The sequence below is a fragment of the Engystomops pustulosus genome, chromosome 5, assembly GCF_040894005.1.
Source record: "Engystomops pustulosus chromosome 5, aEngPut4.maternal, whole genome shotgun sequence".
In the NCBI taxonomy this organism is placed as follows: Eukaryota; Metazoa; Chordata; class Amphibia; order Anura; family Leptodactylidae; genus Engystomops; species Engystomops pustulosus.
The window spans coordinates 92,270,107-92,296,554 of NC_092415.1; the positions used below are offsets into that span (position 1 = coordinate 92,270,107).

The 26,448-nt window shown below is 39.6% G+C and overlaps 1 protein-coding gene across 3 annotated transcripts in view; it reads left to right on the plus strand.

The window, feature by feature from the left end:
* The first annotated feature begins 3,225 nt into the window (after positions 1–3,225).
* The window catches only part of LOC140133083 (MARVEL domain-containing protein 3-like), a 29,896-nt gene continuing 6,673 nt past the window's right edge, over positions 3,226–26,448 (plus strand). Inside the window, exons 1-4 of one of the 3 annotated variants that reach the window (XM_072152694.1) lie at positions 3,226–3,399; positions 5,991–6,227; positions 16,132–16,307; positions 20,880–25,108. In XM_072152694.1, the coding sequence (XP_072008795.1) occupies positions 6,088–6,227; positions 16,132–16,307; positions 20,880–21,565 (1,002 nt within the window). In that variant the 5' untranslated portion in view covers positions 3,226–3,399; positions 5,991–6,087 and the 3' untranslated portion in view covers positions 21,566–25,108. Of the gene's footprint in view, positions 3,400–5,990; positions 6,228–16,131; positions 16,308–20,879; positions 25,109–26,448 lie in introns of those variants that run through there. The other 2 variants (XM_072152693.1, XM_072152695.1) reach the window with 2 other exon arrangements.

A 26,448-nucleotide genomic window follows, 5' to 3' on the forward strand; every position in this document is an offset into this window, starting at 1 on the left:
TGGCTGATGAGGTTTAATGTAGATAAATGTAAAGTTAAGCACTTGGGCCATGTAACCAAAAAGTATAATTATGTTCTAAACAGTAAATTACTTGGTAAAACTGGAGCGGAAAAGGGGGTATTGGTGGATGGTAAACTTAATTTTAGTGACCAGAGCCAAGCGGCTGCTGCTAAAGCAAATAAAATTATGGGATGTATCAAGAGAGGAATAGATTCTCATGATAAAGACATAGTTTTGCCCTTATACAAATCCCTGGTCAGACCACACGTGGAATATTGTGTACAGTTTTGGGCACCAGTGTATAAAAAGGATATGCAGAGGAGAGCAACCAGGATAATTAGGGGAATGGGGGGAATAGAATACACTGACAGATTACAAAATTTGGGATTATTCAGTTTAGAAAAAAGACGACTGAGGGGAGGCCTCATTACAATGTACAAATACCTGAACGGACAATACAAGGATCTTTCCAAAGATCTTTTTATACCTAGGCCTGTGACCAGGACAAGGGGGCATCCCCTACGCCTAGAGGAGAGCCGATTCTACCATCAACATAGACAAAGGTTCTTTACTGTATGAGCAGTGAGACTATGGAACTCTCTGCCGCAGGAGGTTGTTATGGCGGACTCTATGTACATGTTCAAGAGAGGCCTGGATGCCTTTCTGGAAAGAAAAAATATCACGTGTTATGGGGATAAAACATTTATTTAATTCTTAATGGTTGGACTTGATGGACTTGTGTCTTTTTCCAGCCTTATATACTATGATACTATGATAAGTGTAAAGGTGTAACGGGTGCCCTGCGACTCATATCGTGGGTCGCGGGCACACCTGTGCCCCCAAGTGCCCACAGGCGTGGCACCTGTGCTGCTTCCCTGTCCTCGCTCAGGATTCCCATCCTCGGCCCATGCGCGTGAGTCCCTGTCTCCTAGGGCGTGCCTGCACCGGCTTCAGGTAATTTAAAGGGCCAGCGCACCGCTAATAGGCGCTGGCCATTTTCCAGAAGGCTTCTTAAATCTGCCTCTCCCATCACACCCTGCCGTATCTTCATGCCTTGTGCCTTAGAAAAAACTTTGTCTGATGCCCTGCGCTATTATTGTGATTTCACGTTGTGACCCCGGTTCTGTTCCTGACTATGCTCCACCACTGCCTGCCTTGACCTATTGCTACGTCCCCGACTCTGATACCGTGCTGCCCGTCCTGACCTCTTGCCTGTCCCTGACTACGAGACTGCCTGCCGTTCCTGTACCTTGACCTTGGCTGCCACCAAGGACAAGTCACACCTGTGGAACGACCTGGTGGTACCATTCCGCAGCAAGACCATCCTGCAATGCAGCGGGCTCTGGTGAAGACCGGGCGCCACTTAGACTCCGGTCCCAGGTGTTCACTTGTATCATCATCTGCGGTTGTTCAGAGGATCCACTATCTCCGATCCTGACAAAAGGTACATAATGTCCCCGACGAGCCTGCCATTACACATTCAAGTCCATTAAAGTAACACCTGTGGGCGTGGATCAATTAAACTATTGAATTAAGTGCAGCATTGTGCCATTCATTCTAAAACAGGCAGCACACAGGCATTTTTCATTGTCATGTGCATCTGCAAGAGAGTATATATGAATATATAACCACAGCAAAGAAGTATAATTTGAAAATGGGGGCTGACAATCCATCATCTCCATCAGTTTATACAAAAACCCCATGCACAAAGCCTTATTGGGGGCTGTGATGTGGCTGCACAAATTGCATGGCTGCTCTGCTTCTGATGGGTTCCAGCCCAGTTTAATCATAGGGTTGTACACATGAGGTTAGACATATTTCCTATTGCAGATCAACTCATTCATAATGTTTTCACATGTATTTATGTGCAGTCTGTGCCAGTATTCTGGCCACGTCAAAAAGTTATATACTGTGCTTGATGGTGATATTCAATTGGGATACCCAGAGATCACAAAATTGATAGAGAAGCTAGTCACACATGCTCCCTGACATGTATTGTGCCATTTTCAGCATCCCTCTGTGTAAAATGCCCCCTTTCCTGCAGCAGCTCCCCTTTTTGGCCACTGTAGAGCCTCCCCTTTATTGGAATGGCCACTGTAGAGCCCCCCTTTCATGAAATTCCCACCGCAGAGCCCCTGTTTAATGGAATGCCGACTGTAAAGCATCTGTTCCTTCTGGAACAGATATACTTGTTTTATCCTACATCAGGTTATTAGGCTTCTTGTAAGCCATGCTTGGTGTGAGGGCTGCCTTTCAAGGTAGCAAAAGTAGGCATTATTTTTCATTTCCAACCTTGGAAAACATATTTGCATATTTCTTTCATTAGAACAGCTAACAGCTGGTCTAATTTCTGACTGAATTTTTTGGCGCACTAACTAAGCCACTCCCAATTTCACTGAAGTAATGCCTTCTTTAGCTTTTTAACCCCTTAATGACCTGGCCCTTTTTTTGGCATTTCCATTTTTCACTCCACCACATTCAAAAATCTATAACTTTTTTTTTATTTTTCCATGTAATGAGCTGTGTGATGGCTAGTTTTCTGTGTAACAAATTGCTCTTCATAGTGACGGTATTTAGTAGTCCATGTCAAGTACAGGGAAGCAGCAGAAAAATTCCAAATGCAGTGAAATTGGTGAAAAAACTAATTTGCGCCGTTTTCTTGTGGGCTTGGATGTTGCGCTTTCACTGTATGCTACTGGGTACAATCACAGGGATACCAAATTTCTATAGGTTTTATAATGTTTTCATACATTTACAACAATTAAAACCTCATGTACAAAAAAAATATATATTTTGCCATCTTTTGGCGCTATAACTTTTTATTAATATTTTTATGACTTCTAGGGAAAGGGGGGTGATTTGAATTTTTAGGGTTTTTTAATATAATATTTTTTTTTACTATTTTTCAGAACCCCTAGTGTACTTTAACAGTAGGTTGTCTGATTGATCCTACCATATACTAAATCCACCTCTACCCAAAAAAATTGAGAAAAACGAAAGACAAACATGTAAAAGCTAGTTCAAGTAAAGTCTATTATTAAATCTCCCACGGCATGTTGCTAAATAATATATAATATATAAATAATATATACTTTTTTATTTTGTACTTTCCCTATCCTAACATCTTTGTATGTGAGATGTACATATGATATTTATACTGATGAATGTGAGTTTAATATTCAATATCACCCAGGATCCTACCAGAAACTAGGTGCGTAATAGGTGGTGCCTATGTCTTGTAATGGTAAACTAAGCAGCTCAAACTTCCTCCTGAGCAGCACTTGTCAGACCAGTCCCACCTGTTCTCCTGAAACTATTTCTCTCTGTGCTCTCAAAGATCTGGATAACAACCTGCAGACATTTTATTTACTGACTTGGATAAGACCTGTAGCAAATAAGGTAAGTTATCAGATTAAATACATGATATATAAGTCTGTAAGATATAATGAACTATGTACCGCTGTGATGATAAAAAGAATAGGTTGTCATTTCTTCTTAATTAATAAGAACTTGTTCACAGTCTTGTAATTGTTCCACCTAGTGATTTTACTGCTAAATGTCTTTGTTAACATATAAAAGTGAGACACTCCCATCACAGGGTACTACTACATTTTGTTACAGTTTTCTAATTCTCTAAAGTTTTCTCACTGCAATTAAATATACCGTAATATCACATACAATTATTTCCAATGTCATCATCACTGTCAATTCTAATCCTTATGGAGTAAGTAGTGCATACATTTTCTGCTCATATTTTCTTATTTCTGTTGCTGAAGAAAAAACATACAGAAATAGTTAGGTTCCAATCATAACATCAAATATTTAACTAAGTTGCAGATACTTTTTTTTCATAAAACTTTTCACTAAATGTGTTATCTACTTTCTGTATTTCTATGCAGTTTAAGGCTACATTCACACTGGCGAATTGGGGACGTATATATGGCAGATAAATGTCCCCCATAGAAGCAATGGGCGCATGGCGCCCTACGGGAGTGGTACGGTGCTGCACGCATACCTCTCCGTACCCCGTGAAAAGATAGGAAATGTCATATCTTTTCACAGCATACAGCGCCGTGACCCATATATCCCTCCTCCTCCTCTCCCCAGTGTGAATCCAGCCTAAGATGGCAAAACACATGGTTTTAGGGCTAGCACCGGGGGGGTGGGCCTCAGTCCGATCGCTTATGCATATCCAGTGAAAAGCATTTAATGGGTAATCAGCATATGCAGTTTTGTACTGTTTAACGCAACACTGGCATCATGTGTGACTGCACTGCTAGGGCGCTTTCACACAATGCATTGTGTCACAATTTTTGAAGCATTCCAAAGGCTTAAGCCTTGATCACATGCCAAGTTTACATTGCGTTTCCAGTGCATCTGCTAAAACGAAATGTAACCTCATCATTTGATCAAGGCTGAAACCTTTGGAATGCGTCAAAAATGCATAAAAAAAGTGTGTAATCGCTTTTAGGCTGGCGGCACAGATTGCGTTTTGAACCCGTTTTTGGGGCGTTTTTTAAGCAGTCTGTTTTTGACTGGTTTTATCAATTATCTTAAAACTGGTCAAAAACGGATTTTTTTAACGGACTGCTTAAAAATGGCCCAAAAATAGGTTTCAAAACACCACGTGTGCCGCCGGCCTTAGGGTCCATTGCCCCCCTTCCTGTATTTTTCTATTCATCTTTTGTATTTTAATGTATAGGGGTTTACATTTAAATGTAATGTATGAATAGGTTTATGATGCAGCCAGTACTGTCAGGAGGAAAGAGGTGTACTGGGCTCTTTAGTGCAGGTCAGTAAAGATTGTTCATTTATTTGTAAAACAATTTTATCTTTACACACATACATATAGTATATATCCATCATGTATACGCGTGGAGGGGGTGCAGCTGGTACACTACATAGACCATGCGTTGCTCCCATGGCTTTTGTATAAAACTATGCCGGCTAACAGGTGGCATACTTTTGACCATCAGAACAACCACCATCTGGATACAGGAGGCCTAAGCCAGCGTATCCAGATGTATCCAATGTCACTTCCAACGCTGGTACACATTTTTTTTTTTTATGGTTGCGAACTGCAGATCCCCTCCCCTTTTTATTTTATGATCCTGTAGCCAGGTGTTCATCCAATCCACCTGCGATTACTTCTATGCCAGTTCTCTGTGTTAATTGTGTTTTCCATGTAAACTATGCAGAACATACTGGGGGAGATTTATCATACACCCGTGTTCCTGACAGTCCCTGACCCTATGGTGCCTCCGGGTACATCAAGGGGCTCCAGCCCCATTATGTATCTTGCAGCCGGCTGCACAGCTTATTAGCAACCGCGCAGTTAGAATGGTCGTTACCTGTAGTGAGTGTGCAGGTCGGGGGTGAGTTGGCCTACTCTGCGTCCCTTCACACCCACAATTCAGGATTGCTTCAGGATTTATACGGCAGGGAACTGGCATACAGGTCTTGATAAATCTCTCCCACTGTGTTTCTTGCCAATCGCAAGAGTTTCAGTGAACGCACATCTGCCATTAGGCCAAAATGTAATTCAAATGCTATGGGCAAAAGCTCCGCTGAAGATTTTGGGTTAGGACTATGGAAATACATTTTTTAAGATGGAAAAAAGAAAAAAGCTTCCCTTTACAAGCTCTAGTGCGGAGTACTCCTCACCTATGCCTGCACCTTTTAAAATTCCCCTCCCCCCCCCCCCACTGATGGGGAACAGTGTGCTCAAAATGGAAATCTACTTTTAATGAATAGCATTTGCAAAGTTACTAATTATATTGTTTTAAAAGTACTGGACAAAGTTTGTAAGCAAATTATGTAGAATCTGTTGGGGTAAATATGTAGGTTATAAGTCAAACATAAAGTATTTACTTGGATTTTATTGTAACTATGTGAATAGAACTATAAAAAAAATTACAAGTACCATGTGATGTGAACTGAATCCATACATATGGTATTAATATGATGTATTTTTGCAAATTATTTTGCAGCAGATGTATCTCATAAGACATGTCATTCTCAACTCAGCACTGAAAGGATTGTGACTGCTGTTCTAGGTGCTAGTATTCTGCATTTCCATGAACTACAATGTCTCATTCCCAAAGAAGTGTGATCAGTGACAGGAACCCACCTTCCCATAGGTCGTACAATGAACGTCCAAGAAGAGAGCGGTCTACCCACAATGGACTGTCAAACGGAGAAAGGAGAGATCACAGATCACATGACAGGTACAAAGTTCATTGGCATAGAGAACAGATATTTTCTGATAGTGTATCTCCCATTTTTAAAAAGTTAAATGAATTCATAGTGCAGATCATGATAGTATACTTTACTAAGCGAAAAAAAATTGTGTCCTCCATTTTCCCTGCATTTCTTTCTTATTTAAGAGGTTTGTGTAATGGCCTTTTTACATGAGCTTTGCAAAGTTTCATCATAATTTCCTCAAAAAATTTTCAGTTTTCTGTCATAGTTTGCTCAGTGTGTCATTTCTTCACATGCGTTTTCTGATCAGATTTTACTTCATTTTTAATGTTCATGAAAAAAACTGTCTATGCTATGTACTACATTTGCATTTATCTTAGAGTGCAGATAACGTCAGATGCAATGCATGAAAAACAGATGTCTTTGTCTGCGAGTATTGGTCACTTTTTGCTAGGCGTCATTGGCATTTTTCACAGGGGTGTAACTACAGTGGTAGTAGCCATCGCAGCTGCTATGGGGCCTGCAGTGTCAAGGAGCCCAGTGATCCAACGAAAGTGGATGACATGCACCATTATATACATATTGTGGTGCACATTGTACAGCATAATATGTATATAACATATATGTGATGTGTATATGCTGAATGTGTATCATATACTGTATGAGTGTATATATGCTGTTTGTATATGGCGCTATATGTGTGTGTATATGCTCTATATGCGTGCACATGAGTGTAAAAATGTGTGATTGTAACTCACGTGTTTAAAAATTGGATTTTGGCTGCACACTTAATCAAGTATTCGATGCAGGTGCACTGGAGAGGGTCCCAATCCCATATAGTGTAAGAAAATCTTGGACTCCAGTCACACTGTATAGGTTGCAGGGAGTTTTTTATTAATACAAACTATTATACGTGACGTTTCGGTCAACAATAGACCTTTATCAAACTCTGTGGAATATAGTACAAAAAAGAAGTGCATGAGGAATGTTATATAAACACCAAAAAAGCTATTTACATATATACAAATGAGTCACAAATATATTGCGATATTGACATCAAGAGTGCATCAAAATAAAGAGGGAGCAAACTCCAAAATAGGCATTACAATACAGCAATAGCAGTTGTCATGGAGTCACAAACAATGTTAAAGACAAGTGGTGGTTACAGATACAATGGTCTTCATAGGTTCATGAAAGACATATCTGGTCCAATCTCAGAGAAAATACCTGTGGGAAATACAATGAAAGGTCAGCTTACCAGTCTGTAAAGTGGAATCAGTAAAGGGAGGTATGCTTGTAGCAATGTAGCGCTGCCCAGAAGGAATAGCGGTCTGTGCCGCTTAGTGGAGTGTGGCGCTGGTCTCCTCCTGCTGGCGGCGGCTATTTAATGCCCCAGGGGAGTGTACTTCCGGTATCGTGACAGCAACTTCCGGTATGGGACCGGAAGTTGTCACAAAAAAAAAAAAAAAAAAAAATTGAAAAAATTGAAAAATGATGAATATTGGACATCGATGGGTATGGAATGGATTTTGAACATGGAGGGGAAAAAAGGATAATAAAAAAGAAAGAAAAATAGAAAATAAGGTAGATAAAATCCAGAAAAGATAAATAGGAAAAAATTGAGAGATTTAGGGTGGGGGACACTTGGAAAACAGTTGGAGAGCATACAGAGAACAGGCTTATTTTACCCATCCTTAGTAGTGGTGTCAACGAATCAGCATCAGGAGATTCTATCGTCTCTGTAAAAAACACATTAATTAGACACTGGGAATGTAATAGGTTTAGCAAAAGCTTTGTATATTATAGTCTCTATTGAGTCCATCTGGTTGTAATGTTTGTAATGTGTGTATCCAGTAGGATTCACGCTTCTTTAATAGTCCAACTCGATCCCCTCCTCTCCTTGGCATTTCAACATGTTCGATAATCTGGAATTTAAGTTGATTTATGGAATGCCTGGCTTCTAGGAAATGGGCAGGTATGGGGAGTAATGTGTTGTTGAGACGAATGGTGGACTTGTGCTTACATATCCGATCACGGATACGCTGGGTAGTTTCCCCTATGTACGCTAGGCCACATTGGCATTTAATGAGATAAACACAGTAATCAGTGTCACACGTGTAGTAGCCTCTGATGGAGTAACGTTTGCCTGACAGTGGATGTGTGAATGAGTCCCCTCTCTGAATGTTAGTGCATTGAGCACAGTGCAAGCACGGGAATGTACCCCTTTTGGGTGTCCGCAGAAATGATTGTCTGGAAATTTTGGAAGTAGTCCCTATGTCGGCTTTAACCAATTTGTCTTTCAAGTTGGGGGGCCTCTTAAAACAAGGAAGGAATGGTTGCTGGAATTCTGTAACAGATGGGTGACCTTTGTGTAGAATGGGCCAATGTTTCCTGATGGATTGATGGATTTTGTAGGCAAACGGATGATATGAGTGTACAAATGGAATGCGTGGTTGCTTGTGTCGTTGTTGACGTGGCTGTCTCGATTTGTACTGGTCTAGAGTGTTGTGCGGATAACCCCTATTCACAAATTTAGTCTTCATTTCTTCTAACCTAGTATCGACAAGTTCAGGTTTACTGACAATGCGTTCAACCCTGTTGTATTGGGAAAAAGGTAGGGAACGTTTGGTGGATTCAGGATGGTAGCTGGAAAAGTGAAGTAAGTTATTACGGTCTGTGGGTTTTGTATATATATCAGACCATAGGGTGCCGTCCTCTTTTTTAATGACAAGTGTGTCAAGGAACTGAATTTTCGTAAGGTCGTGATGGATGGTGAATTGTAATTCTGGGCGATTAGAGTTGAGGTATGTCAGAAATTCTAAGAGTGAATTCTCCGGGCCCCTCCATATGCAGAACACATCATCAATATATCTTTTCCAAATTTGACAATGTTGGATAAACAAAGGATTATGGTAAATGAAGGTTTCTTCAAAATCGGCCATATATGTGTTCGCATATGGAGGGGCCACGTTGGAACCCATGGCAGTACCCTGCCTTTGGATGTAGTAATTGTCTTGAAACATAAAAAAGTTTTCAGTCAGTACTAATTTGAGTAGATCTATAATGAATTCTATTTCGAGTTGTGGATATTCGTGGGATTCAAGTAATTTCTGTACTGCTCTGATGCCTAGTTCATGTTTAATGGAAGTGTATAAGCTGTTTACATCAAATGTAGCAAAAATGGTGCCAGGATCAATTTTGTGGATGTCTTTGATCAGTTTCAGAAATTCGGATGTGTCAAGGAGGAAGGACGGAGTAGTTTTGACTAGTGGAGTGAGGATTTTTTCTAAGAGGATGGAGAGTGGTGAGAGGATGGAATCTGAGGAGGCTACAATAGGGCGCCCCGGAGGGTTGGTTAGGTTTTTGTGGATTTTGGGTAATGTGTAAATGACCGGAGTAATGGGATTGATTTTTGTCAGAAAGGTGCGTACATCCCAATCGATAATGCCCAATGTATTGTATTTGTCAAGTGTTTTTTGTATGGCAGTAGTAATTCTGCCAGTAGGATTTCTCTCAAGTTTATGGTAAATAGTGGTGTCACTGAGTTGGGACAAGATCTCATTAATGTACTTGTTCTTATCCTGAATCACCACCGCACCCCCCTTATCTGCCGGTTTGATGATGATTTCCCTATTGGACATAAGGTGTAGTAGGGCTGTTTTGTCAGTACTAGAAAGGTTATTGGATGCATGCATTCTATTGGTGTTGATGTTGTGTCTGAATTGGGTAACGTCTCTCTCAACAAGGGAGACGAAGGTTTCGACTGCATGTGAGTTTTTGGGAGGCATGTATGTGCTCTTATTTCTAAGGCCAAGATTTTTAAGATTGATGGGATGTGTCTGGTTCACATGGTTCACCGGGCTCCTGGGATTCTCTGTGTGTGTAGCATCAGAGAAATGGGCTTTTAGTCTTAAATTCCTGTAAAACCTTTGCAAATCCATGTCAAGGGAAAAGGTATCATATTTATAAGATGGACAAAAGGATAAACCTTTCTGGAGGAGAAGGAGTTCAGCAGGACTAAGGGATATGGAGGAGATATTTACTATGAGTGACGAGTCCCTATCGGGGAGCTGGTGTATGATGGGTGAAGGGTCCCTACCTGGGATCGAGTTGCCATTGTGGGTGGTTGATCCCGGTTGTTTTCTCTTGCCCCTCCTCGTCTTCCTCTTGGTTGACGTCCTCGATTTGTACCTAAAAAAACAGAAGCCTGCTGTTCTTGGTATTCCCCTTCCATACTGGAAGCTGAAGAGGTGGCGGGTGATCTGTATCTTCGTCGTCGTGCATTGTATAACTGGAAGTTGTCTTGCCATTTATAGACTCTGTCATTCAAGTAGTCCTCAGCGTCCCTGAAGAATTTTTGACGTTTTTTTATCTCTTGCTCTTTCTTGAATGTGTCTAGAGAAGATTTAAGTTTGGTCTGTAGGGAAGTTAGTTCTTCTGTGGTGACAGTGGCTTGGAGCTGAGACTCAATGCTAGTGACTTTGTCTTGAAGAGTAATGATCTCTTTGTGTAGATATTCAACGGTTAGGGTCATAAGGTTCAATGAGCATTTGTTCAAAATCTGCTCGTATCTTGCGCAAAAATCCTTATTATCCTTAAAAAAAGTCGGTCTTAGGGGGACCCGCAGTCCCCTAGGTATCCGTTGGACTTTGAGGTATTCAGATAACGTTGCACAGTGTAGCTGTGAATTTAATACCTGTTTTGATGTCCGCTCCAAGTCTCTTGTTTTGAACTCGTTAGTTGGAATGTGAAGAAATTCCGTGGAGATAGTAGGTTGCGACAGGATGTCAGCTGACTCTTCGCTGTAACTCACGTGTGTGAGTATGCAAATGGAAATTTATGGCAATTGTGTTTATATATGGCAATAGATCAGTGAAAAATGTATTGCACTTGTATGTGTTTCAGAGTGCAATGTGTTTTCGATGCGTCTCCATAAACTTGTACGGTGCAGACAAAACCCATTGAATACAATGGGACAGAGTGAAATGTGAGTTCTGAATGTCAAAAACATGCGCAGAATTCACAAGTGAAAAAACGCTAATGTTAATGGGACCCTAATTAAAGAGGCCCTTGCACCACCTCACTTATGTGCAGATTAGCATACAATTCTGTAGCGGCTGCTACACAGATTCGGGGGAACCTTGTTTGTAGCCTTCGTGATTGTAGAGATATCAGTCCCTTTATCTGACCATTATAATCTGTGTTTGGTCAGAGAGAAGGAGCTGGGGGTGGGGCTGGAGCTGGAGGCGCATGTTTTGCTAATCTACTCTTATTCGGTCCAATGAGTGGCAAGCAATGTCATAGAAGCTACTATGAACTGTAGTGAACTGTGATTTTCTTTTCTATGTTCATCTAAATGCTATGTTCACACACAATCCGCTAATATTCTGTTGGCATAATCGAATCGCAAATGAATTTGTGAAAGCAAATGTAATGTTACCACAATTAAAATGCAAATTTGATTACATGATGTAAACGTGATGTGAACCCAGATGCAATGTTACCGCAAAAACAATGTAAACAAAATGTGATGTAAATGTTACATTACATACAAACATTACATTTACGCAAACATGTTTACATGGCATTGGCACTAACGTCGCATTTACGTTTGACTTACATCTGCGGGAACGTGGCATTTGCATTGACTTGCATTAAGTCTTGCTGGCGGTTGGGTTTACATGGTGTTTGCATTGTTTTTACATTTCGTTCAGGTTTAAGTGGCTCTTGCATTGTGTTTACACTTACATTTACATGGTGGTTGAATTTACTTTGTGTTTGCGTGCCCTTTGCCTCACGTTGGTCACATTTGCATTTTACAAAGCTCTTGCATAGTGTTTGTTCCGTTTGCATGTAAATTGTGTTATGTGGTGTTTGTTTTTTATTTTGCATTTACATTTTTACATACACTTCATTTGCTTCACTTTTACGCTTGTGTGGAATCTGCATTTTTGATGTGTTTACGCTTACGTGGCATTTGCATTGCATCTACACTTACATGGCATTTGCATTTGTGTCGCACTAGCGTCGAGATCATGCTTACCTGTTGTTTTTTTTTGCATCACGTTTACGCCTACTCTGCATGTGAGTCGCATTTGCATCATGTTTACACTTTTGAGCGATTTGCGTTTGTCGCGTTTATGCTAATGTTGATTTTGCACCACTGTTTCGTTTACATGGAGTTTGCTTCGTGTTTATGCTTACATGGCGTTTTCCTCGCATATACGCTTACATGGCTTTTGCATTGGTGTTGTGATTGTGGCGCAGTTATGCTTATTAGGGTGTTTGCCTAATATGAAGCTTTTGCGCTGTGTTTACACTTACACAGCGTTTGCTGTGTTTTCTTTGTGTTTACGCTGTGGCATTTGCATTTACATTGTTTTTATAATCACATTTACACTTATGGTTATGTGGAGTTCACATTAATGTTGCGATTGCATTGCATTTACACATACGTAGTGTTTGGGTTTATGTCGCATTTACGCCTGCGTAACGTTTGCGTTTGTCACATTTACGTGACGCTTGCGTCTGTTGTATTTGCATTTACAGGGGATTTGCTTCATGTTCACGTTGCATTCATGTTCACATGGCATTTACATTTGTGTGGCGCTTGCATCGCATTTGTGTTTACGTCTGCGTGGCTTTTGCATTTACATGGCATTACATTTTATTTATATTGCACTTGCAGCATGTTTGCACTTACATTGCACGTATGTTTTAGATGCGTTTGTGCTCACATTCCCGTCATGTTTGCATCCCAGTCGCATTACAATTTGTAATGACACATTTTTGTAAACCAGTGTAAACGTAAAGTAAGTAGAATACTAGTAGAATGTGTGTGAACATAGCCTTTAGATGAACAGAAAAAAATCACAGCTCACTACTGACAGTACGAGAGAAGATTAGCATAACACACACCTCCAGCTCCAGCCCCAGATCCTACTCTCTGACCAAACACAGATTATAATGGTAAAATATCTGGTCTGATACCTCTGCAACCGTGGGGGCTAGAAAGAAAATTCAAAGTACTCCTTAATCTGTGAAGTAGCCCCCACAGAACACATGTAAGGTGGTGAAAGGTCCTCTTTTAAACCGTTACACCAATTTTTTCTTGTCTCTTTAAGTGCGAAGTATTAACCCCTTAAGACGTATCTATAAGTCACAGGTCGACTGTGGCTGTTTGGAGAGGGCTCACAGGCTGTGCCCTCTCCATAAAAATTAGAGCATTGAAAATGTTACTTCATCTCGCAAAAATGACACCGCACACAGCTCCATACATGTCATTTGGGGCTCACAGTGGAAGCTGCAAATCCAAGCCCACAAGAAAATGGCACAAATACATTTTTTTCACAAATTTCACTGCATTTGGATTTTTTTTCCTGCTTCCCAGTACACTGCATGGACTATTAAATACTGTCACTATCAATTGCAATTTGTTACACTGCTCTTTACATGGAAAAATAAAAAGATTATAGATTTTTGAAGGTGGTGAGTGAAAAACAAAAACTCAAAAACCAAAAAGAGATTGGTCGTTAAGGGGTTAAAAAGTGTCAGACAAATCACAACTGTGCCATTTGTGGAGCAGGAACATAATAATTAATGTTAAATCTGCAAAGACACTTTTCTTTAAATGCAAATGTAGAGAAAAACTGTGCATACATAATAATATATCTGGGTTATTGAGTCCGTTTTCACTGGAAGCCCAGCATGTCAGGAACATGCGCTATAAATGCACATTAAAACACTCATGTAAAAGGGGCTTGAATTGGCTTTCTCATAATACAACAACATGTGATAGATATAGGAACATTTAAATAGAAAGATGAATTATATATACAGCATATTCTTGCTCTAATAACGTTTTATTTATTTTTTTATGTAAAAAATAAAAGCAATTCTATGGCTTTGTAAAATCATGTGCTGAGGTTTGAGCCGCAACCAATTTCTAGGTGTTATTTGCAGTTGTAATTCTCTTCTGTAATTCTGTTTGTACATTATAAATGATAAAGAAAATAATGGCATACCTTTTGTTAAATATAGATAGTAACTTGAAAATAGGTTTAAAAAATAGTTCATTATCTGGTGATGTTTCTTTTAATAATGGTTTCCGGAATACTTTTGCACCAAATCGTTTAGAACTACCATACACAGCATTAAACAATGTTTACACTGTGTGAATAATAGGTTTATAGGGCCTACATGTGTATAAAGAAGTATAAACTATTGTGTCTAATGTGTATGGGCCAGAAACCCAAGCCAAAAAAATGAGCGAAATAAATGTAGTGAATGGGGCACACTTACTAAGCAGTCTGCACCAGAATTCTGCCAAACTGGTTGCACATGTATTTATGAAGTGTTTGCACTAGTATTGTGTTGTGGCTGCACACATGCGTGACACAATCCTGTGCACAGAAAAAGGCGATCCAGTGCGTATTTCTATCGGCCACCACATTTATGTCGGCAAGCTCCCTGTTGGCAAGTGTCGCCCGCTGCACATTAGTGAAGCAAACTGTACGTATCGCTTGAAGAACATTAGAGTAGGAAATTTGTCAATTAATAGTTACGTAGAATAGCTGACAAAAGACATCAAGTTCTACCAAGGAAGGTCAGGTAAAGGGCAGGAGGAAGGGATGTAAGGAAATATAATTCTATATTATAATATAACCATCAATGTTATCTCGCTATAAGAAGACATCCAAGCCCTTTTTGAAGCTTTCCACTCTTCCTGTTGTATCCTATAACACAGATTCACAATTGTTTTATTAAGAAGCCTTGTCTGAACCAATGTCTTGTAGAGTGGTAATGTTACATCCCTATCCTGAGTTCATATCTCTCTTCATCTAGGGCAACATCCTACTGGCTTTAGAGGCAGCAGATTGACATTGCATGCTGTTATTTAAAGAAAATCTACGATCAAAATCCATCATGATAAACCAGGGACACTTACTCATAGATCCAGGCACCATGACTGTGGTAATCTTCTTATAAGTATTGTAATAATTATTATAGCCTCCTTCCCTCTAAAATAAACTTTATGCTGGAGAACCTGAGGGGCTCAGGGGGAGTTTCAAGAGCCTCTCAGTAATGTCTTTTCACAGGCTGTTACAATGAACAGAACATGACTCCCCCCCCCCCCCCCTTCCCCTGTTCTTTCCCTCTGCCTGTGCAATCTAGCAGCAACAGGAGGTGCAGGAGGAGGGGAGACCTTCTCTGTTCATTGAGGGGCTCAGAAAACAGAAACCAGAAACCCTCCGGTTCATTAGCATATTTGTTAAAGTTTATTTAAGAAGGAAGGAAGCCATGGATAACAAACATAAGAAGATTACCAAAGACACAGTGCCTGGTTTATAATGCTGGATTTTGATGGTAGATTTTCTGTAATCTATGATATATACAGTATATATACCCCAGACACATGTTGCATACAGATTATTAGTGTCCAGGTGCATAACTTTTATATTTATCCACATTGAATCATATTTGCCAAGTGCATAAACAACAATAGTAGTTATATTTACCATGCTGTCGCTCCTTGTAAAAAGGGGAACTTAAAGTAAAAAGTGTAATAAATCTAGCCTACATATGTCCTATAATATTCCAGTATGTTAGCAAGAGGAGCAATATTCATTTCATTTTGTAGAATGTGATTTGTATTATTTATTTCCTAGAATCTCTCATTTCTGTAGTCTCTAATTTTAATTCCTTTAAGAGCAGGAATGTAGAAACCTAGCTGCAGTTATTAACGTCTACCCCCTTCCACTTGATGTAATCAGACATCTTATTGTACTTCTGTCTGTCTCACTAGCAAGACAGAATAGGGTGCAGAGTAGTAGTTGGGTAGGTAGGATTATAAGTGTAGATAGGAACACAAAAAATGTATTACAGTTTTAAGTATAATTTGCTATATATTTTTTTTATATGTTTTTGCAGATTGTCTTCACAGGCCCCAGTAAGAAGTCAGCATTCGCGACCACCCACTGTCATTTCTGAACATCATTCAAGACAGAGTCGAGCACCTTATCAACAACACAGTTCTCCCTCTCATAGGTACCACACAGAGAAGCAGACATTCTCAGAAAAGTGCTCCAATCTATGCTCAAGAAGAGGTATGTGATCATTTGTGTGATGATCAACATTACATATTTGGAATGCTAGAAATAAAAATATTACTTGTCAGTGATTTAGAGAAGAGGGCTCAGGACAGTTTGTCGAGGGTACATTCACTTCACTTTTTAGCACATGTCTAGCATGTATGCCCGGAAAGCTCCTGGCGTCAGGCCCGATTCTATGGAGGGCTCCAAGACACACACCTTGGGATCCCCACCACTTTACATAAGTGGGTCCCCTTATGAGTAATGTGATGCGCAGTGGTCTTGCCCCCACACCGCAGTTGCTCCTGCCTCCAAGCTATGACAGTGACTCGCTGGCTCTGTCCATGAGAGTGTGCCCACCCATCCCGTATTCTGCTTGCAGCATGCTTTTCAGGAGCGGCGCTGAACGCAGAGTGAAACCTGATTCCTCTCCATTAGTACCTAACACTGGTTGGCAGAACTGGTTACCAAACTCCCGGAGCAGCTCCCCTCCATTCCGTGCCCCCATTACCCTCCTCAGCTTCCCTTTATCCTTGTGACCCTCTACTGGTTAGTAAAATAACAATAGGTACATGGCTCTCCCGATTTCACAGTCCTACTCCTTTCCTCTGCTGTGTGTAGCACTGAATCCGGCAGGCGGGATGATGTCATATCATTGGTGTATGCATACTGAAGCCAGGATGTATTACTTCAGCTTCAACTGCATTTTTTCAACTAGTCTCTTCAGCTAAAGACCATAGTTAGTAATGCTTGGCAGTGAATGACTTGTATCACGTCTTATTCATGCTGACATAATCGGGCATATCAGGTGAAGCTGTGAGCTACTTCTCGTTCAATTCCTGCAGATCGACATGTTCAGCTGTGCTGGTTTCATATCCGTAAAGAAAATTGAACTTTGTGCTAGACTTGGGCCATTTTATTTCAGAATTCCTAAACTGTTCCCTCATAATTAATACATGTACACAGTTGCAAACAAAAGACTGTTTGAAATTGTGCTGGTGTTGTACACATACCACAAAGAATCCAGTGAAGAAACACTGAATCCAAACCATTGTGCGCACAACACAAAACACATTTTGCTTATTACTTCAATATGGCACCACACATTTCACAGGTTATTAGCCACTACTCATAACAATGGGGCTAAAATGTACTCATTGTTTCACTCCCTAATTGCGGTGTAATACTGAAACCTACAGAAACTCTAATATATGGCTGTAAGGATAAAATGAGGAATGTTTTATCAATTTTAATAAGTGAAATACATGTCCTTATCCTCACTGTACATTGTTGTCTTCTTTTCTGTAGTTTTCTTTGTTACCCATTAACTATTCTTTCTATTGTTATGGTAAAGTTCATTGATTTTATGGAAATTATTTCTCAAAGGAAAGAGCATTAAGCAGAATTTTAAATACTTTTGGTTGATAGAACAATGTATATCTAGAACAATGAGTTCTGGAGATGGCATTTAAAATGTTTTTTGAATCAGTACAAACAAAATGGTGAATAGCACTTACTGTTCTTATTGAGAGGTGGGTTGATTTAAAAGTCACATTTTTAGATTTTAGAAGCCAGCGTTTGCTACATCTTTATTTCTGTGACCTTCTCCAACACTTCCAGATTATCTGGAGGAAGCTTCATTAAAGTTATATTTAAAGGAAATCCACCATCAAAATCAAGCATGATAAAACGAGGGACACTTACTCATAGATCCAGGGACTGTGTCTGTGGCAATCTTCTATTTTTTTTATCCATGGAATATTAAATACAGTAACTGGAAAGTACAATTTGTTATAAAGAAAACAAGCCCTCATACAGCTCTGTAGATGGGAAAACTCAATTTTTTTAATGGATTTTGGAAGGTGGGGAGCAATAAATGAAAACAAAACAAAATCAATAGTGGCCCATGTTGTTATTTTCTATTTAACATAAATCAGAAATAAATTCAGTACACAGACATTACAAGTTGCAAATTCAATAAAATAAACTTCACACTGGTACTACTACTGAATTGTTCATCTAGCTGGTAGACACATTAAACTCCAAAAACTTATGCTCCTCTTGATCTTGTTGCCAGTGCTGTCCTCCGCTAGTCTTGACATGCCAGGACCATCCAAAAAGTAACTTTTAATTAGCAGTCCGGAGAGCGGGGACGAGATGTCCGGAGCTCCAGGGTGCTAATTATCCACACCCTCACACCTCCCTCTCTCGTGCTGGGAGAGGGAAGTGACATCATACGAGAGACATGAATTCGCGCCTCCTGCATGACATTATGCATGCCGCCTGCATGACGTCACATCCCTCTCCGACATGGGAGAGGGATGTGACGTTATGCAGGAGGCATGCATAATTAGAAGCACAGAGCTCCGGAAATCTCGTCCCCCTGCTCCGGGCTGCAAATTACTTTTCTAAGTGATCCCAGCGTGTCAAGCTTAGAGAAGGACAATAAATCAACATCAAGAGGAGCGTAGGTAAGTTTTTGTAGTTTAATATGTCTACCAGTTTAATATGTCATTAAAATTTCCTTTAATGATCAATGTCTAGTGTGTATAAAATACTGTAAATTTTCTATTTCATGCATAACATGAAACATCATGTCTGATGAAGAGAGCTACTATTCTCGAAAGCTGACCATCACATGTACTCAGTTAGCCTCAAAAATGTATTGCCTGATTTCTTCTATCTTCTTCTTCTGCTCTCTATGGCTAATACGCTACAAATACAATGGCCAAAATATATCAAAAGTGGTGCAAACTGCCTTAGTGCGGTTTGCTTCACATATGTGCAGATTGTGCCAGATAATCCAACATTGGTGCACACTCTTAGTAAATCAGGTGTGTTTTCAGGATGTGCATACATTTGCACCTTTTTTTTTTTTTTTTGGTGTACTTTGCATCAGATTTATTACTGTGCTGTACCACAATAATGTCACAACTGCATAAAGCAAACTCTGAGTAAACACTACAATGCCCCTTTAGGTGAACAGTTTTCTAAAGTGTCAGACAAAGTGCAGCCGCCACACAGAATTGGTACAAACATAAATAATAAATACATGTGCAAAATCCAAAGACACTTCAGGTACAAATTTAGTTGAAAAACTGGCCACACACAATAATATAACTGGGCCAATGTCATCACAAAATGGAGCTTCAATTGTTTACTTTTATGATTCACAAAATTTTATGGACTTTCTAATGTAGGCATAGTTATCTCCAAGATGGCCACCACTGGATATTACAGTAACATCTTCTCCCTCTCATGTTCTACTCCCAGTGATGATCTAAAAAACTGTCCTGCTCTGTTACCATAGTTGTGATGTGTAAGCACCCCTGCTGAGAAGACGTCTCAAAACACTGGTCATACTGGAAGTGTCATATACTATACTGGTATACCATGTGTCTGCACATATGTGAAGCATGTGATAAATCCCCACCATATATTAGTGTAACCTGCCAGGTGCTAATTGCCTCTATGTACATCATCATCCAGTCCCCTCCATATAAAAAGCATCTCAGTCCTCCAACATACAGCCCCATGTAAAAAAAACAAACAAAAAAAAAACACTCTCCTCCCATTAAAGGTACTGTCTGGCATTTGGCATGGCTGCTCTCTTCCACAAACAGCTTCACACCTGGCTAAAGTTCATACTGGTACTGCATCTCAGCTGTGGAAACTGCATAGCTGCAATATGATGCATTACCTGTTAAGCAGACATGTTTTTCCAATTTGAGACAACCCATGTAAATCGACCAAGTAGCAAAGTGAAAAAAATTCACCTGCACAACAAACTTTTCTACATATATGGCACTCCCTGAATGCTTCCAACCTAGTCCTATGTAAATGCATTCCTCCTGTCCCCAACCTCCTAACATGCAGTCTCATGTAAAAACATCCCTCCTGTCCCTTAATCCTCCTAACGTGCAGTTCCATGTAGATGCATCCCTCCTGCCCCCTGTCTTGTAAACAAGCAATTCCGTGTAAATGGGGCCGGAAGCTCCCGTGCGCTCCACCATCTCCCAGCACTTACAACGCTGAGAGATAGGGATGGATGGGAGGAGCCGGCCACATCGCAGACTGGAAGCTCCCTGTGCGCGGCTTCCGTGCCCCTGTAAACAGGGGCACAGATCGAAGAGACCGCGGCGCGGGACATCGGCGGAGCCGGAGGAGGTAAGTCCATGTTTATTATGTTTAACTAGCCCTCCCAAGCCTGGCCATAAAAAATTTTTAAACCCGGATAACCCCTTTAAATTGAAGAATCAATTAAATTCCCTGCCACTCCAGTTTTTCCCCATTTTGGTCCCAATGTTCCTTCGGTTGCAGCAAATGGCTTCACCGGTTTATGTATTGAACGTTCTTCCATCATTGATATTGACACTGACCCCTTTGGAAATTATCACTTTATGGGGGTAATATTTGGGTAAAAGTTGTTTTTATCACATTCTCTACTTTGATATCAGTTTTTAGAAATTATTATGTTCTAATTATATTTCAAAATTCGAACAAATTATTGTATTAGAATATTGATCTAAATAATATAATACATGCTTTTTTGGCTTTAATTAGCCCCATTGCTTCGGCTTTTCACAGGTCTCCTGCAGCTTGTGGAGATTCTCCTAAACCTGCTGATCTTGATTTGTGCCTCTGCCACTGAAAGTGCATCAGCCGGCTTTTCGAGCCTTGGGGGATTTGGAAGTTCATATTACAGCATGGGTTATAGCATGAGTGGATTTGTGGGGGAGGAAGTGGATCAGGTGACCCAATTAGATGTGGAATACAACCGGATGAAGCTTCCAACTATTTATGCTGCTGTTGCCATCAGTCTTCTGCTACTGACTCTAACACTCTCATGCCTTGCAACCAGTTGCATGTCTGTTACTGCCCTAAACAGGAAGCTTTTGCTGATTGAGGAAGTGTTTAATGTAATGTCAGCTATCACATATATCATATGTACTGCACTATATATTCACTTTATCAAAAACATCAATAGTACAGAGGTGTGTAAGCGACGAGAGTCTCTCTATAACCGCCGTGGCTATAACTCTGTGACTTGTGATATTATGGGTACAGAGATGGCGGTTTGTGTGTTTGCTGTGTTGCTGGTTGTGCTGTACATTGCTAGTGCAGTGATTGTTGTTCTTATGTTGAATGGAAATACCCCGAACTTGGTGTCCTTTAAAAATTCAGGAGAACAAAAAGAATTAGAGCTGCAAGATCTTAAAAGTGAGAACAACAATAAAATGAAAGAGAACATCTCAAGTGGGCTTTTCATTTAGTCTCATTTTTTTAAACTATGCTACAACAGTGAGTCTATTGATTTACAAATTGTTTATTATGTGCACTGCTGAGATAACATAAATGGTGATTCCAGGAATTCTGGAAAACCCCTTGAGGGCTGCTGCTGTAAATAAAACCCCAAAGGTATACTATCCCTGCTCCAGTTTTCAGTTCCCCATAGCTCAGTAGTTCAGGTCTTCAGTGGATGCACCTGGCCAGAAGTGTCAGGGGTTCGAAGGACCCGTGACATTAGAAGAAACATCTTGTGGTCCTCGGAGACAGTGAATTAGCTGTAGTAGGTCCTGTGACCCACTGCCACTTCCAGCTGGGTACAGTCAAAGATTGAAAGTACCTCTGTTTTGTTTTGTTTTTTGTCACCTCTGCCCCATTTCAAGAATTCCTGGAAGACCCTTGATAGACAGATACCCGGTCTTAATTCATAGAACAAAATAAAACCTATTGGTATGCTTTCCAGATATACCATTTTCCATTCCTCAGAACTTTGTCATTATGAGAGAATATTGGAATGTGTTTCAGGGATAAACTTAGCCCAGCAAAAACTAGTGTTTGCTAGTTAATTGGTAGAACCTGTGATGATAAATTCCACTGCAGTATAAGACTGTTGGTTCCTACTTTAGACCCAGTTTTAGTTTGTCTAAACTGCGCACCAGAATTTTTGGAAGAATTTCTGTTGGCCACGCCCCTTTTTTAGTGAGGCCACACTTGTTTTACAGTGGCCACATCCCCTTAGTCTGAAAAGTGGCTTAAAGACAAAAAGTCTTAAAGTTTTGATAAATGTGGTACAAAGCATTATTAGAAAGGGTTTTTTTGGGGTGAAAAATCGCCAGAATTCTAGTGTTAATAAATTCCCTACATTCTACTTTTATTGTTTCATCAGTAAAATTACCTATTTTTAGAAATCCCTTTTTTTTAATATGTATTTTAGTAATTGTTATAAATTTTTTAAATATTTTCCTCATGTCTTTAATAAAATAGCAGGTAACAGCCTTCTGTAAAACCTAAACATTGCCAATCCATTAGTAAAAATACATCAGGGGACATTTAAGAATGTGTCTCAGGTTCCGCGAGTCTCTGGCTAGAACACTAGTCTTTTGCTGCACCAACATTACCATTGTGATGATGAATTATGATGCAGTAGAAAACTGTAAGTTCCTACTTTAGACCTAATATTTGTTGGTTTAAACTGGAATTTTTGGCACACATTTTACAGTTGAACACATCCCCTTTTATGTGAGGCCATGCCCGCTTTCGAACAGCCAGTCGAACAAGCTGGAAAGTGCCGAAAAAGTCTAAAAACCTTGATAAATGTGGTACAAGGCATTTAAGACTCTGGCACAAGTGTGTTAATAAATATCCCCCATTGTGTCACTGCCTTTAGACTTCTCTTCACTGTGAAACCATATGTAAAAAAAAAAAAACAAAAAAAAACGCTTCCATAATTATGGATAAAAAAAAATCTACAATTAGAAATGTAAAAAGCAGATTGCAAAAAAAGGTTTTGCTGTCTGTTATTATTAAATGAAAAATGTTAATAAATTACCTTTTAAAGGAGTTTTAAAACACTGAAGGCCTACCGTTATAATAGGTCATCAATACCAATCAAGGTTCCAACATCTGAGACAGCAGAGTTGTCATCAATGCTAAGCACAGTATTCTGCATTGAGCTGCAAACAGATAATTTTTCCCAATATATGTGAAGTAACTGACCTGTGAAGTGAAAGTAGCACTCATTGAAGCTTGTAGCGGCTGATTGGTGGACATGCAAGGTTTTTGACCCCCCACTAATCTAAAAATGATTATCTATCTTAACCCCATAACGCACCATGCGTAACACCCGCCACTAACACCTGGATCTTTGCACACATTGATCCGAGGTGTTAACCAGTTATATGTACTCGGCAAAGCTGCCAACAGCATTTAATTGCAGTGACACATGTACGCCACCATTCTGGATAAGATCATTCCCATGGTTGATCTGCTTCTCTCTAAAACTTCCAGGTCGCCTTTCTGCAAAATCTGTAGTATTGCAGTAATACAGTAGTATCACAATCTGAGCGAGTTCGGACTACGGAGTCAGGAGATACCAACTTCATAGAGGTATTATAATCCAGAATTGCTTGAGAACGTTATAATAAAAATTTTCCTTTATGTATCTAAACTTGCATTAAAACAGGTCCAAGTGCATGAACAGGACCAAGCACAAAATCCCATTATTATGAATCATCAACACATTTCAAGCACTCTCTCACACTATTTTTCATGACATATGTCACTCAAATCCACAAAATCCCTTAGTATAGTTAGTTCCTATGATTCAAATGTGAAGTAAAGCATTTAAAGGGGTATTCCAGGAATCAGCATAATTCATATACAAATGGGTCCTTAAAATATAAGCTAATATGTAATTGGTTATTTAAAATTTTGCTTCCCTTAGCATACAATGCTGGTGACAGACTGTAATGAAGAATTAAAATGCTGCTAGCCCTTTAATCAGTCCGTTAATCTTCTCCGCGCGGTCCGTTGCAGAGCATACACAGGACAGAAGATGGCCGCTGGTCACATGTCCACACCACATGTCCTGCACCTGCATGGGCAGGTCATGTGACCACCACTACGTTTGGCTGTAGTCGGCTGGTTGCAGTGCATCCAGTATGGCCAGTGTTTTGTTGATGGCAGTTACACATCGTTACTGAGAACTAAAGGATCTTGGGACTTGTAGTTTTCAGTGGCAGCCATGTTGGTGATAACTTTAGAGAGGCCATAAAATTTTGTGAATCATAAAATCTAACTATTTAAGCTCCATTTTGTGACTAATGACATTAAGTTTTGTTACATTCATTTATTTATAGCATCATGGGTTTTTGTATCAGACGTTCATATTCCCAGAATACCTAAGTAAAGAACGGAACATGAAAGTTGCCATATACAATTAAAAATGGCAAAAAAAGCTTAAAATGAACATTTATAGCATAAAAAACCCCAATATGTAGACATACCTCTACATGGAAATCGCAGACAGATCAATGTCGATGATTCGAAGCTTATTTCATCTCCCACATTAGGAAGTGCAAAGCAGAATTCAGAGAAAGTAGAGATCAGAACTGCTAAAAGTTGAAGATTACAAGTCACATAATGATCAGAAACAATGTTACTCCTTATGTTGACACATTGGACTGCTGATGGCTTTCACTTTCCAAAAATGAACAAATAATATAAAAGGGGACTTGATTGGCACTTTCCATTTACTATACCTCAGCTCTAATAGACGCCCTTATTATTCTTATCTGTTACATTATTGTATATAATACAAATATTACATTCTAAATATGCAAGCTATTGTACATTTAACATTTTCAGTAATGCCAAAAACAATACACTAGGAAAGATGAATGCACAGGTATAAGTATATCCCACTATGTTGTGCCATGATTACAATCTTGTGAAATCAAAGCACATTTAATATATGTCTGTAAATGTATTCTATTGTTTTTCAGCCATTGTATAGATGTACTTCAAATCAGCCTCTCTGAATATATTTGTTTCTTTTGTAATATTTTGCAATTTATAACTAAATATTTAGTTTAATAAAACTCTTCTAAAACAGCTTGTTCCCAGTTTTTCTTATTTCCATCAATGTTCGAAATAATGTATAGTCCTATACAGTATAAATTTTAAAACGGTCACAAGAACATATGTCAGATAGCAAAACACAAACCTTTATTAAATGAATATGTGTTATATACACCAGACAAGCATCATAAAAACAAAAGGGGGGGTTAATATATAAACAAAAACACAAAATATATACCCCAAAACACATAAGGAGGACTGGGATACTTAATAATGTCCTCAGAAACATTATTATACAGTATATTTGACTACATATCGATAGTATGGAAGTGTGACCATGAAGGACAATGACTAAGTCTTAACCAGACGAAACGCGTAGGTCTTTCTACGTCCATGTGCTGCATGTTTTGTGACTTTTTATCCATGAAATAAAACTGTTGAAATATTTCAAGCGTCCTCCGTGATCGTGCTGGAACTTTCATCTATTTGAGTTTCCTCTGCAGCAGTCTTCTCTTCATTCATTTCCATGCATGATGTCATCACATTGTGTCTATCGACAATAGAACCATGCATACAATGCTGAAAAGAAGTGAAGGAAGAGAAGACTACTTCAGGGAAACTATGACACCAGATCGCGTCCCCATCAGGTTTTGGACATGTGCATAGAACAGGTTACAAGAAAATGGCGCCTGCCACCCAAACGTTAGCAGTTAACATTTTCTTGTAACATGCACATGTCCAAAAACCGGATGGGGACTCTCTTGGGTAACGGTTAGGTTGGCATGCCTCTATAATATTTGTATTTAAAGCCTAATCTTGGACCTCTATGGTAAGTCCACTGTCTTCACCATATTGCATGAGACCAGCAGGGAGGTGGTGAGCTGGTGCCTCTTGTTGTCCACCGTGCATGGATTACCCCGCAGAGCACCTGGTGCACAAAGACACTTCTCTTTCTGGTAGGATGACTGTATATTAGTCCATTGGTTTGGTTTGTGGTTTACATCAATTGTTGGTGCATTCCTATTCATGTGTTTGCCCATAGGTATTTTTGTGTCAAGAGAGGATGGTTTCTATGGCTTTCTGAACTTTAAGAGCAGGACATGCTTTTATTTAGTAAGATCTTAAAATCTTCTTTGGCGGCTTTATTCACAGTAAGCTATATTTTCTGTGACATCTGAGTGTAATTATCCGTCTCTTGATAGGTCTATGATATACCCCTGATGAGCCTATGATTAGGCGAAACATGTCATGTCGTGAAACATTTTTGACCGAATGAATTGTACTCACTACA